The sequence below is a fragment of the Pomacea canaliculata genome, linkage group LG2, assembly GCF_003073045.1.
Source record: "Pomacea canaliculata isolate SZHN2017 linkage group LG2, ASM307304v1, whole genome shotgun sequence".
NCBI lineage: Eukaryota > Metazoa > Mollusca > Gastropoda > Architaenioglossa > Ampullariidae > Pomacea > Pomacea canaliculata.
Window position 1 is genome coordinate 5397791 of NC_037591.1, and position 13201 is coordinate 5410991.

A 13201-nucleotide genomic window follows, 5' to 3' on the forward strand; every position below is an offset into this window, starting at 1 on the left:
ACAAAAAACAAACAAACAAAAACAAAACAAAACAAAAACAAAAAAAAAAAAAACCCAACAAAAAATCCCATTTTCTTCGCACTGTTGTACATTCCGGCGTTTATGCAAGCGTGTATATATGGCATTGCTCCCCCTCGTCTTCCTGTGAAATGTGAGGGGAAAAAATTATCTTGAAAAAGCTCAGGCAAAAAGAAAAATAAATGTATCAGGAAGAAGAGAGGAAGTGTATAAAAAAATTGAGCAAAGGAAGAAGCGGCAATGGAAGGGGAAAAATCAGATTTCAGCTCTGTGGCCTGGAGAGCCAAATGTAATAGGCAATGAATTCTAAGTACACTGTGACCTAGCCACGAGACTCAGGACAAATTACCCTGGCTTTGGGGCTTTTAACTCCATAGAAACAGCTAGACCTGCTGGTGAAGACGGAACTGAGCCATTTCTGCGACCTTTGGAGAGATCGCGTGCCGGATCATCATCGTCATGTCATTGTAGGCCAGTCGGTCATGCTGGTGATTCCAGGCCACACCTTCTGGCGACCCACCTTGGCTGGCGGGGGTCACACCAGTGTCGAGGACGCCAGCGAAAGGTTGCCTTGTCGTGGACACAAAACTTCAGCCTTTGCCACTGCGGGGGCAAGAGTTGCCTTCATTACGAGTTGTGTTAGGGGATTAGCCTTTTCACCTCTTGTCCCACTGCCGCTTTGTTTTCTTTTCTTGTCGGGCGCCTTCGCAGAACGGCGATATTGGAAAGTAATTAGGAGGCACTGGCCTAAAAATAGGGCCGCAGATATACTGCGAAAATTGAAGCGGAATCGGCTCGCGGCCTTGCGATGGGGCGGCACGTTGTGAAACCAGTGGCTGCTGCTTCATCAGGTACTGGGGGGCGAGATGGGAGGGTCGAGCTTCCCAGAAATGCGTGGTTGGGCTTCTCGCCTTGATGGCATGGCACTATTTCTCAAATAACCTAGAAAACGCGCGCGCGCACGTGTTTGCGTGTGTGTGGAGGGGGAGTAGTAAGAGAGAAAGAGGGTGGAGGGGTAAGCGTTTGTACCCACGCGCGTGCTGGCGAGATGAATTAGTCGATTTAAAAAGGTGGAGACAAAGAGTGGAGAGTGCGAGAGAAACATTAGCAGAAGGGCCAACGATATTAATGGCTTAGAGTGTTAAATAAGAATAGTGGCTTTGACGTCAGCACGTTGGGTGATGGGCGTGCGTGTGTGCGTGCGTGCGTGTGTGTGAGAGAGAGGGTGAGAGAGACCGAGATCTTCTGCATCCATAGCGTTTCCCAAGCGGGGTAGCTGAAGCCTCTTGTGGATTACAATTGATGGCTCCGGGGGTACGAAACTCATTTCGGATGTTGTGGCCGTAATCCGTCACTATTGGTTTTTAGTAGATCGCATCCTCCTCCAGCATTTGTCTTATTGCATTCCCATGGTCCTGACGAGAGCCGCTTTGACGATGCTTTTGTTCCCGAATACAGGTACAAAGTGGCCTTTCATTTGCTGGCACTGGTGTTTAGTCCTCGCCAAGCGTTTACATTTCATTTTTCAAGGATGTTAAGAGTACTTTAGCGTGTTGTCTGTTTTGTGCGTTGTCCTCCGCTTGATGGAGGTGTTGGAACTGCACTGGCACTGAGCAGATATCTTCATAGAAAGTGGAAACAAGTGCTGATTCCACTTGCCATCCAAAAGTTCTTGCCGTATATTGCTGAGGAAAATAGTATTTAATAGTATTTACAGTGTGGATAGGTGGCGCTACTGTAGCGTTTAAACATGTATTAGGAATGGTCATGCCTCTGTGTTAGTGTGGTCAGGCTGTTACCCGTTTCAAACTGAAGTACAGATTTTCCTTTCTGAGTACCACTCCATCTTTTTACTATTTCTCTGTCTCTCTCTCTCTCTGTGTAAGTTTGGGTCATACTTATCCCCTGCCAGTAACTCACTCGCCAACGCGTGGAAATAGGTTCAGGATGGCGGCTGATCGTGTGCCTCCCCAACAGGGCGTATCCAAACTATTGATTGTTGATGCTGAATTTATTGCCTTTGTTTCCCGTGAAAAGGAAGTGCAAGGAGACATCCCGTAGTCAACCTGTTAGCAGGTGAACGACAGGTGAACGCCTAATTGGCATTTGACACGTGCTGTACTCAGTGTAGTCACCATCAGAGGGCCCCGTGCCTGTACGTGCGCCGCCGGCGGCCAATTTTTCGCCAGGGCAAAAAAAAAAAAAAAAAAAGTCCCGAGCATGTGGCGGCACCTAGCGCTGTTCAGATATATATAAAGCAATTGAGTGGCTCTGTACGTGTAGAGATGAGAGAGAGGGAGTGGGATGACCCGCTTGCCTACCTTGTTGTCGCCCCGTCAACACCTGTCGTGTTCAAACACTGACCCTACTTCGCGAAATGTACTGCATCCTTTAGTATGATCATGTTACAACAAAAACCCTGCATTTATAACCAAACTGCCTGTGTTGTTATCTGTTGTTATCCGTCTGCAAACACGGTTACCCTGTCTTGCACCTCGACCTCCTCCATATATATATCTAGCTCGCTTGTCTTAGTGTCCTCTCGAGCTGTGTTGCCAGGTCATACACAAATTGCGTGCACGTAGTTATTGGGGTGTTTGATCAAAACCTTTGAAGAGACTTTTTTTTTTTTTTTTGAAGACACTAGAGACACCTGCCTCGTCCGCTGTGTGAACCTGGCCACCGTGCCGCTGTCTTTGTTGTCGGTCACTTTGTGCAGCGACTTTCCCGCTTTCCCCCACCATCTGTATTTTTTTGTAACGGATTTCAATTTTCACCTCATCTTCAAAGTCTCCTTCTCACATTTCCCACTGTTTTCTTCGATTCTTTATAGCAGACCTGAGGTGATGGGATTTCTCACAGAGCCACTGACGTGTACCCAGCTTATTCCTCCATCCCACCCCTTTCCTCGCTGTGTTTAACGGTCTCTTTTGTCATCATGTTTCACGGTCTGTTCTTAAATGTGCTAACATATCATTTCATCCGAGGCAGTGAGCCCTTGCTCCGAGCCAAGAGCGAGTGGTTTCTCAGTCTTATCATACCTGTCCGCCTCATCGCCTTTCCAGAATTTCAGTGTAGTTTTCCTTACTCTCAGGTGACCTGTTCTCTTCGACCACTGAGCCACAAGCGCGGGGCCCGTCCGGTTTTAAGCCGCCCGATTCTCGCTCATCGTTCCCCAACTTTCTTCTCCACTCAGCGGCCAGTAGGCTTGAAGGCAAGTTCTGCAACTTTTTGTCTCAATATTCAAGTGGTCTGCAACTTTTTGTGTCTTTGTCCAACTGCCAAAGGTGAGGGCTTAACATTTGTTGGGATGCTGATTGGCTTTGTTTGTTTGTTTGTTTGTTTGTTTGTTTGTTTGTTTGTTTGTAAAAGCGTGGTTTTGTGTGGGTTCTTACCGCTTTTGTGTATTTTCGAGTTTCGTGAGGCTTTGTGTATACTGTGAAACCGTGTTGAAGGAATTGTGAATCACAAGTCGGCAGGAGGAATTGGAAGCTCTGAAAATGATTATTGTTTTCTTTTTTGTCTTATTCTCTTCCTCCTCTCTTTCCACTCTTCCTTCTTCCTCTGTTTCTTCACTTGTTCTCAGTGTCTGTCTTTACCTGTTAAAATGTTTCTGTCGCACCCTCATTGTCCGTGCGTCTATCTCACCTGGATGTGCCTTTAGTTCCTCCCTCTCCATGCACCTGTCTCTCTTGTTGTCTCGCTCATTTTCTATCTGGCACTAAACTCATCAAAGCACACCATCAGCTCACAAACGCTTTATATCTCATAGTCTTCACTTCTACTATCGTTATTGTTGGATGTAGACTGTTGCACTGGGGGGTTAGAGTATACCTTTAAAGACATCCACAAAACGCATTTGTTGGGGCAGATGTGCTGCTAGTGTCATGCTCACAAAGCATCCACCTCTTCCAGTGCTTTGCTTCTGGTTTAGTAGTGTAGTTGTGTGCTGTAACCTAACTCCATCAAGCTTGGGTTCTACGGAGAGTGTGTGAGCACTGTCCAGAACTTCTGTGCTCTTCGTGAAGCATATGCCCACCATGCGCACGCAGCTCTGTGTCTCGTTGACTAACATGCATGCGTGCTCACTGCTATTGGAAACAATAGAAGAGGTCTATTCATCCAGATTTGGGGAAATAGTATTTTTGCGATTAACCCAATTATTTAAAAAAAAAAACTGTGCGCCTCACTGGTCCTTTAGCAGTTTAGCTTGCTGCTAGGCATTAGCATCCAACAGCCTGTACTAACGCAGTCGGCTAAAGTGTAAACTAGCAGTTTAGCTGACGTGGGTGTTAGCATCTAGCTAGCACCACTGTGCATCGGGTTACTGAAGTGTTGGGAGGCAGGACCTCCAGCTGCAGGTTCCACGTTTACTAAAACCCTTTTCTCTTCCTCACCCCCATCCCTTTCCACCTGACCCCATTCTTTTTTTGTTTAGTGAGTTGTATGCACATTGTGTTCTCGATGAAGGGTTTCCCAGTTTCGCCGACACTTGAGATAAAGCTCTTCTCGCACCCAGGCGTATTCTTGCTGGGAGGCTCTCCGCTCCGACTTCACTAGCGCCTTGTATGCCCTCCGTAAGCACTCGGGTGACGTGTTGAAGCGACACCATCATTGATAGCCTTAACTGAGGGATCAGCAGCACAGAGCTGTTTCCATCGCCGCCTGCCAGTTAATTGACACTGCTGTCGCCAGAGATTTCCTCCTAGTGTAGACTTGATAGATATCCAGCGCCAGCCCGCAATGCAGTCGTGGCCCTGCAGGCAGGGAGAATGGGCAACGGGCGCTGTGATCGATTGACAAAAAAGAAAGGGTTGTTTTGCCTCTCCGTAGCCTCCCGTGATCCCCTAGGGCCAAGGGAATGTTGAAAGTGGTAATCCATTGACTTTTTCACCCCCTCCTCGCTCTTCTCCCCCTTTCCTCCAGTGTCATTCTGCGCAGGTCATCGCGGTAGTGCAGCTGCACCTGTCGCGGGGAAAGTGCCGTCATGTTTACCAGTTTCGATCTGAAAATGTCCTTATGATGACATCAGTGTCATTCTCGAGCCATTGGTCAGGAATGATTTCTTGGTGATTTGCTGCGGTCTTGCAACATTTAGTGGGTCAGGATGCCCTATCTTGTAATCGTGGCTTCGTTTGTGCTCTAGATGGAGCTGTGATACGTGGAACTGTGGTTCGACTGCTTGTTGGTACGAATTAGTTCCCACCCCACTCCTCCAACACACACTTCGCTTCGTCGGCTCATGCAAAGTCCTACATTCCTTACAGGAAATGGTCTTCATTCGTTTTTACCAACTGTCCACAAGATTCAGTTAGGCGCACTTGAACAATGTGACGAACGCTGGATTATTTAAAACTAAACGTTTTGACACGATCCTCTCGGTATTCCTAAACTCGGCATCACCTCCTACCGTCCACCTCATTCAACATGGCGCCACCACGGCAAAGCGAGGCAACTCTCTTTGGCAAGCTAGCCCTGGTTGGTCGTATTCCTGATTTTTTCTGAGGGGGAGAGGTCACTCCTGCAAACAGAATATATACTGCGGTCTGTCCAGTGGTTGAGAAGAAAAGTAAAAGGCAATGTCGGATCTCGGCAATCAAACGCCAGTTAGTTGGGCGCGCTGGGTGATGGCGCTGTGCACGCATGGGTCACAGGTCACTCCAGCGTTTGCTTTTGCAGATACCTTGTGTGTATTTTGTCAATTATGTAGACTAAACTGGGGATATAATCATTTAGAGACGAAATACTTTATTATGAAACACGCTTTCTTTGTCTTTGCTTGCTTTTTGTTCCTATGTGTACAATGAATGTTGTTAAGTATGACATTTTCAGGGGAAAGTTGCAAGATCGAAAATGTGTCTATGTCTACTCGAAATAAAAAGTAATCTGTTACTCGGACGTTCAGTGCTCGTGACCTGTAGCATCCGCACACAATGTAGACTGGGTAGTTTTGAGAACAACGCGGTAGTCACATATGTTTTCTCAGTCGGAGGACGTTTGCGTCACGTGACAAGACGTTGGTGGGGGAAGGACGATAAAACTTGGCACATGTTCTGAGTAATGTCCTGGTTTCTTTCCGGATGGAGCCTACGTAGTCTGGCTGTTCAGTCCAGGTATGTTATTTGGAAGAACAGCTACATCTTACGAGGTTTGACGAGCAGGATTCTCTTCACGGTCAGGTGTGGACACACAGTGGGTGCCAGGATTTTTACCGGCGGAGACCTGGCGTCAACAGGCCTATGTGTTTCTCAGCTTGACAAAAGCTGTCGGACAGGGCAAGGCCCACAGAACATGTGACAAACGAGTCAGGAAATAGTTGGATGGGTGTTGACATTCTGGGGTTGTGAGCGTGAATGGAAGTTAATAGACAAGGACGCCGCGTGGCAGTTGGGATCAGGGTCCAGTCCGGAAGACGATTCATCTCGTTGCTGACGCCATTGTGCGAGAAGCCAGCGCTGGGTGTTGAGTTCTGGCGGCCTGAAGCGTCCAGCCTTGATCCCCGGAGCTCGGCCACAGTGCCAGCAGGCCGCTGTGTGGCAGATGACTCACGTGGCTAGAATCTGGCAGACAACTAACCGCTAGTGCACCATCGATCTTGCAGTCATTGTACCTGCACGTTTACCACTTTCCCGTTTCCACACAATCTGACATACCTTTACATTTGTGACCATTAACTTTTATTTTTACTTTTTGTTTGTTGTTTGTGTTTTACGGTTGCTGCTTGGTAGTTATTTTTGCTTCATTTTCTGTTAGTGACATTTCATTTTTCTATCTACCCTTGTTCTCTTTGGCAGGAGACTTTCGATTCTCATTTTTTTTCCTGTGTTGCTTTGCCTCAAGCTATATCCCAGCTTTTCAGTACCTACCCTGAGAGTCTTGAGGATAGTACTGTAGTTGCGAATCAAAAAACATCTTGAAGACAATGTCAAAGAGCGCAATATTCGATCCTTAACCCTTCTGATTAGTCTCCTTACCGCTATTCACTTTCCTTGCGGGACCAGGGCTGAGCTTACCTTTGGATTAAGTTGGTAAGCATGCGAGATCTTAAAAATGTCTCAAGTTACCAGTATCAAACAGCCATTGACTGTTCAGACCCAACTTAGCAAAGTCGACTTGGACATGAGACCGGTAAAACTTTGTTTTTGTTTCTTGTTAGACGCTGCTTGCAACCCACCCCTGGTTTCTCAGTCTGCGATATTTTAGCGACCAAACCGAACTGAACCGAGTGATCATTAAGAATACCTGTCGATGCTTTAAGGTGTCTATAGCATTTAGAAGGCGAACAAGTCGTACGGACACACACACTCGTCCGTGCACGCCACGTGTCATTGTTGCCATATAGCAGAGCATACCTGAACAATCAGGCTTAGTACAACACGTGGTCACCTAGAAATATTGCGTATACCAGGAGAACACGCTGTGTCTAAGGCTAACCCTCCTTCTACTTGTTGCACAATTCTGCTGTCGTCCTTTCCGACACCTCGTTTCTCACAGTCACCTATCTTGTTCCGAGAAAGACCTCACAAACTTACTTGTCCCCTGATCGTGAACACCTAGCGATCACCTCGCAGTTTTCATCGGTAGAAAATGGACGCCCTCTCCACCGACGGATAAGTCTAAACGGAATTGGCCGGAGTTTAAACTCAAAACGAATTAGCTTAAGCCTGAGTAGAAATTGAGCAAGTTAACTCGGTGTCAAGCGGAAGCCCCGACGCATAAATTGTTTGCGCCAGTCCTGACTAGAAAGGGATAAATTAGAAAAACAAAAAACCAACAACAAAAACAAGGAATCATAGCCTAAGCTTGGTTGTTAGTTAACGGAGGAATTTGCTGGCAGTTGTCACCTCCCTTGTGTCAGGGTGACCTCCCGTGCGAGCGAGTTAGTGGGTGCGACAATCAGCCATCCTGCGCTGCACTTGCCGCTGTAAGAAGCGCTGTGTCCAGCTTCGCAGCCAGAATCGCATTATGATTTGATCGGCTTCTCGGCGAGCCTCTTTCCAAAATTGTTGTTTTATCATATGAAACTCCTCGTGCCGCCTTCGTATCCTTGCAATGAAGTTAAGATTGAGAGGGCGAAAAAAAGTGCTATTTGCCTCGAGTACTTCTCGTTATTAACTGTTTTTATTTGATTTTTTTTTTTTTTTTTTTTTTTTACTTTCTCGGATGCGGTGGAAACATAGGAAATGAGTCCATTCCTGCTTTTTCAAGCGCTGAACGGTTGGGGTTAGATGAAGAAAATCTTTTCGTGCAAATTGAATTTCAGTGAAATCATTAAAACTTGAACCATTGACCTCTTGTAGAGGCGTCCTTCATCATCCCGAGTGACGCGCCCCTCGATAACCCCTGCAGGTTTGCAGGCGGGGAGGTGAGGTCGGGCTGCTGAGGGGTTGGGTGTGGACGGGTGGTTTGGAGAGTGAACGGACGAGCAGTGCCGGACTGTGAGGGTAGGCACGAGAAAGATGGAGGTAGCAAGGCAAAAGTTGATAATGCGATCATACCTCCACCATCCCCCTTTTCTTGGCGGTCCTGGCTGGAAGACACAATGTGGGAATTGATTTTACTCAACCCCCGCACTCTTGGCATAATAGGAAGGCCTTTCTAGCACCGCCCTGTTATGGGAAATGTATCGACGATGTAATGCATGCAGAATTATGCATGCTATACATTGTGTCCTCAGTTTACCCTACCCTCGGAACCTCGGTGATAATGGCGCCTGCTTTGTCCAGCTCCTTCAGCTCTCCTCCATATCTTTCTTCCACTACATTCGCTCTCAGTTCTGACACCAGCAGGTCGCCATCAGCCTAACTTTGATGTTGGTTCGTCTGCTGAGGCCCGAGCAACACATGAAATATTTGGTCGTAGATGGTCCGAGATGGCGAAGTCACAAAACCCTCGCCATGGTTTGCCACCAAATGTAGAGGAATCTGCAGTAGAAAGCTACTCATAAATAGGGTGAATATACGTTTTAACACTGTATTATTCCTTAGCTCTTGGTCAGAATATTTCAGACATTATATTTTTATTCTTTCTCCACTCGCCGCTTTGCAAACATGAATAAAAACTCAGTCATGCAAGTTTTCACGCTTGTCAAGTTCTTCCAGCAGCTCGTATCATGTCGGGAGGAAGAGGAGACACTAGCTGACTGTCACGTGCCCTGGGATATTAGATACAAGTAATAACACTACTATCGCTTGCTGCAGTTGTGTAAAGGATATGTTAATTTCGATATTAGATGTATATGAGGCTATAGGATTTTCCACCTGGTAAAACAATAGTGAAGAAGGATGTCGTTGCTATCGACCTCACCTTTGACGGATCGCAGGGGAACTATCCAAGCAGAGAATGTGACTAGTTTTATGTGCATGTCAGCAGCAGGTGGACTTTGTATAATCAGAAGATATTGAGCTATGCGATTTATGTTTGTTTTGTTTTGTTGTTTTGTTTGCGGCATGCAGTGTATCATGCTACATAACATATTTGTGTTTGCTTCATTTCTTCGTCAGCTCGTGAAATCTTTATGAGAAGTTGTGTCTTCACTCTGAAATACATAATTCTTGTGAGTGTTGTTGCATGTAATGCCAGAGTACACTTCTGCCTTGTTCTGCATGGTAATCTGCCACAGACATGGAATCTTAAGATCCGAGTTGGCAAGAAAAACCGGAGCATCCTTTTCCTTTCTAAAGTTTCATAAAAATCGTATGCAAATTCTCCTTCCTTGGGCGATCTTTCGGACACAGAGCATCATCCGAGATAAGAGTTACATGGGGGAAAAACTCTTCACGCGATTTTTTTTTCCTTTTTTGTTGTAGTTTTGCCGTTTGCACTCTCAGCTGTTGTGTTAGTAACTTAGTTTAAAAGAGTTGATCAAACATTTACCTCAGGTACATGATAGAACTTCAGATGCTTGTTTGCATCAGGTGATGTTATCATGCCGGATACAAACAAGTAGGTCGAGCTGTATGGCCCAATGCCCGATCCCTTTATACAGATAAAGATAATGATATCACAACTGATGTTTATTTTATTTTTTTTTTGTTTTTAGGACTGGACCCGAGATCAACCTTCTACAGGCCTTCATCAGGTGAAGGTAGGTGCTTCCTGTCTCTGTACTTTGAGAGAATGAGTTTGTTGCATGTATGCATCTATATATCTGACTCTCCTGTTCTTTTTGTTTATTTTCCTTCTGCTTCTTGCTATTCTCCATCGCAACTGCATCTGTCTTAAAAAAGTTATTTATTGTTAAAGAGCCATTGTTGTAGCTGACAGAGAGCATTAATACAGGTGTGAGATGGCCTCACACTTTCTATTTTAAACGTCTTTTGTTTACTCTTTTCACTCCTTCATTATTATGTTCATATTATGTCAGTCTGCGTCATCTTATCAGGCTATTCAGTGTTGATAAGTAAACATTGCATGGAGCTAGCTATGACTACATTTCATAGGCTAAGGTTGGCAGTGTCGTTGACCACACTATTAATGCATGTGCATGAATGCACCGCCAAGGCAACAGGTAAGAAGAGAGTGTCCTACCTGCAGCACGAGCGTTATGGCTGTGCACGCGGCTGCCAGTCCGCCACGTCCTCCTGCATGCACGTGAGTGATAGGTGAGCAGTGCTGACAGTTGCTTGTGTCAAAGGTCAGCGCGCTCTCGCAAGGCAGCCAGACACCTGAGAAAGCCGACATCAAAGGCTGGGTAATAGTGCTGGGATAGTTCAGAAAGATGCATCTACCAACTTGTCTGAGTAAAGCGCCTTCTGCCTCTCTGCCGGCTCCCCTCCGCCCGACCTGAGTCGTCTCTTCCTTTTGTTTTTAACGAAAACGTCCGTTTCAAACTGTACAATCTGTGTTCGATTCCAGAGTTTCTCACCGCTCGATCCCGACAGTTCCACATTTCAGCATGGTGATAAAGTGGGTTAAAGTAGGAAAGCTTTTTTAACAACTCATCTCAAAAGTGTGTGTGTGTGTGTGCGCATGCGCTCTTGTGCGTGCGTGAGCAAGTCAACGCTATAGCAAACGTTTGTACAGGCTTTGTACACGTTGGCAAAATTTTTAGAAAGAAGAAGTACCTCAGCATTATCAGAAAGTATGTGAACCAGCAGGAACTCTTTGGATGTTATTCTGTCGTCTGGCTCCGCACAATTTACCCGTATAATGTTTATTGACACCTGAGTCGAGAGAACTGCACGAACTGCACGAAAAGAAGGGAAAAATTCTGGATTTTAGGAGAAAATCTGATGGAATTTGGTAAATCACTAAATTAATTAGCTAGGAATTCAGTAAAATAAAATTTTTAATACCCCAAAACTTCGGATTTCCCCAAACATTTTTAGGAATGAATGTAACTGCTGTATCTGTTACGAATTGGCCTTAGCACGAAATGTTGTATACAATATGATAACAACGTGTACACAAGGTAATATTCACACACATTATTAGCGGCTTTGTGGCCTGACACGGGGGCGGTTCTTGTGGGTAAGTTTGGCGAAACTTAACATGGGGTGGCTAAGCCGACAGAAGTGGATTGTAAGATGCTGGATTAAGACACCGTGTCTCCTTTCCTTCACACGCTCAGTCGGCCCCTTTGTCTCCAGGAAGTCTGGAGAGGGATAGCCTCCTCCGCCTTGTTTTCCCCCGTAACCTCCATCGCAGACGCTTGCCACGTTTTGGCGGGCGTCAACAACAGATGCACCCGGCCTCGGCAACGGGTCCGTGGCGCCCAAAGCTGCGAGGATTTGTGGGATTAACTGTCGAGAAAGAAGTCCGCGATCAGATGACAGCAGGGGGCACACCGACCCAGCCACGGGGAGGGGAAGACCCAGGTCGGAGCTACCTTTTGGAAGCTGATCTTGTCTTGTTTCGAGAAGACTTCTGCTATCCGTGTTTACTTCTTCTTTATGTTATTTTTGACGTCGATACGGGTATTGTTACTTCATTCTACCTAAGGGCCTCCCCATTCAGTGTGTGTGTGTGTGTGGTGTTGTTGCAACTTGTTTGCAGTGGATTTGCAGAGGAGGAATGGGGGAGAGTTTGCAGAATGACAAGATATGAGATACATGCATAAGCACACTCCTCTTTCCCCTCCTCCCCCCAAAAAAAGTTCATAATCCCCAACAGCCATTGTTAATACAAAACAAGCCTGCAGCCAAAAGAAACCCTGTTCAGGTCTAAGAAAGTGTAAAGCCTAAGACTGGGAGGTCGGGGAGTGTGTGTGTGTGGGTGCGGGGGATGGCAGGATGGGAAGAGACAGTTTGGTTTAGCAGTTGCTAGCTAGCGTTTCACATCCTCCTCCTCGTGTCGCTGACTAGCGAAAGCGCGGAAATCGATTTTAACCCTTTTGCTAATCTTACTGGCCACTTCCACCGGGCAACTCATCAGATTTGCCTGCTGTTTGGGCCTGCACTCTCTCCTCCGCCACCCCTCCACCTCCACAGGCGCTGTCCTGGTTACAAGGAAGAAAAAAAACAACCCTACTACCGTGATTGCTAGAAAATCGGAGTGGTAGGCCACTCGCCCCACCTCTCTCAATCTTTCCCTCCCTCTATCTTTTGATGTGTCGTTCGATATCTTCGTTAGAGGCCTTTCGCTCACTTGAGGACAATCTCCGTACAAATCTCACCTTTTTTTTTCCTGCGAGCCATTTCCATATTCTACACCTTCCCCATACCCCAAAGCAGAAGAAACCTGGAGAGCCTTGTTTATGTCACCACGACCTTCGACATCAAGATGTCGTTTGTCGTTCGTATTTGTTTTGATTTCTCAACATGTTTTGAATTCATGGCATCGAGAGTCAAATCACTTCGACATATCCTTACAAAGTCCTTCCGAGCCGGCATCATCCTAGCAGTTCCTTTGCCCATCCTGTGGGCTAGAAGGTCAGCCGCAAGACCAATGGAATGTAGGAGATACCAGGGGCCGTAGTAGGCGAGGTTAGTACAGGCAGGGGACATTTTTCGTACGAAGAGCATTCGCGACATGTGAGTGTAGCTAAGAACGATAAAGATGAAAACATCCATCTGTTTCCTGCACCATTTGCTTTTCTCTACTTCTAGTCTTCCACTGATGACTCTCACGATGGGGCCTAGATATCAGTTCAAAAGCCCTCTACACTTTCATCGCTAACCCCTACCCCACCCCCACCTGTGTGCCATTGTCTTCATGCGCCTGCAGTTTGAGTTATCAAGGG

The 13201-nt window shown here is 46.3% G+C and overlaps 1 protein-coding gene across 30 annotated transcripts in view; it reads left to right on the forward strand.

Annotated features, from left to right (window-relative positions):
- LOC112556085 (zinc finger protein 678-like) overlaps positions 1-13201 on the forward strand; it is a 248897-nt gene that overhangs the window by 185156 nt on the left and 50540 nt on the right. For 26 of the 30 annotated variants that reach the window (XM_025224701.1, XM_025224700.1, XM_025224707.1 and 23 more), the window contains 2 exons: positions 3113-3232; positions 10061-10105. In XM_025224701.1, coding sequence (XP_025080486.1) covers positions 3113-3232; positions 10061-10105 — 165 coding nt within the window. The remainder of the gene's footprint in view (positions 1-3112; positions 3233-10060; positions 10106-13201) is intronic. The other 4 variants (XM_025224708.1, XM_025224710.1, XM_025224725.1 and 1 more) reach the window with 1 other exon arrangement.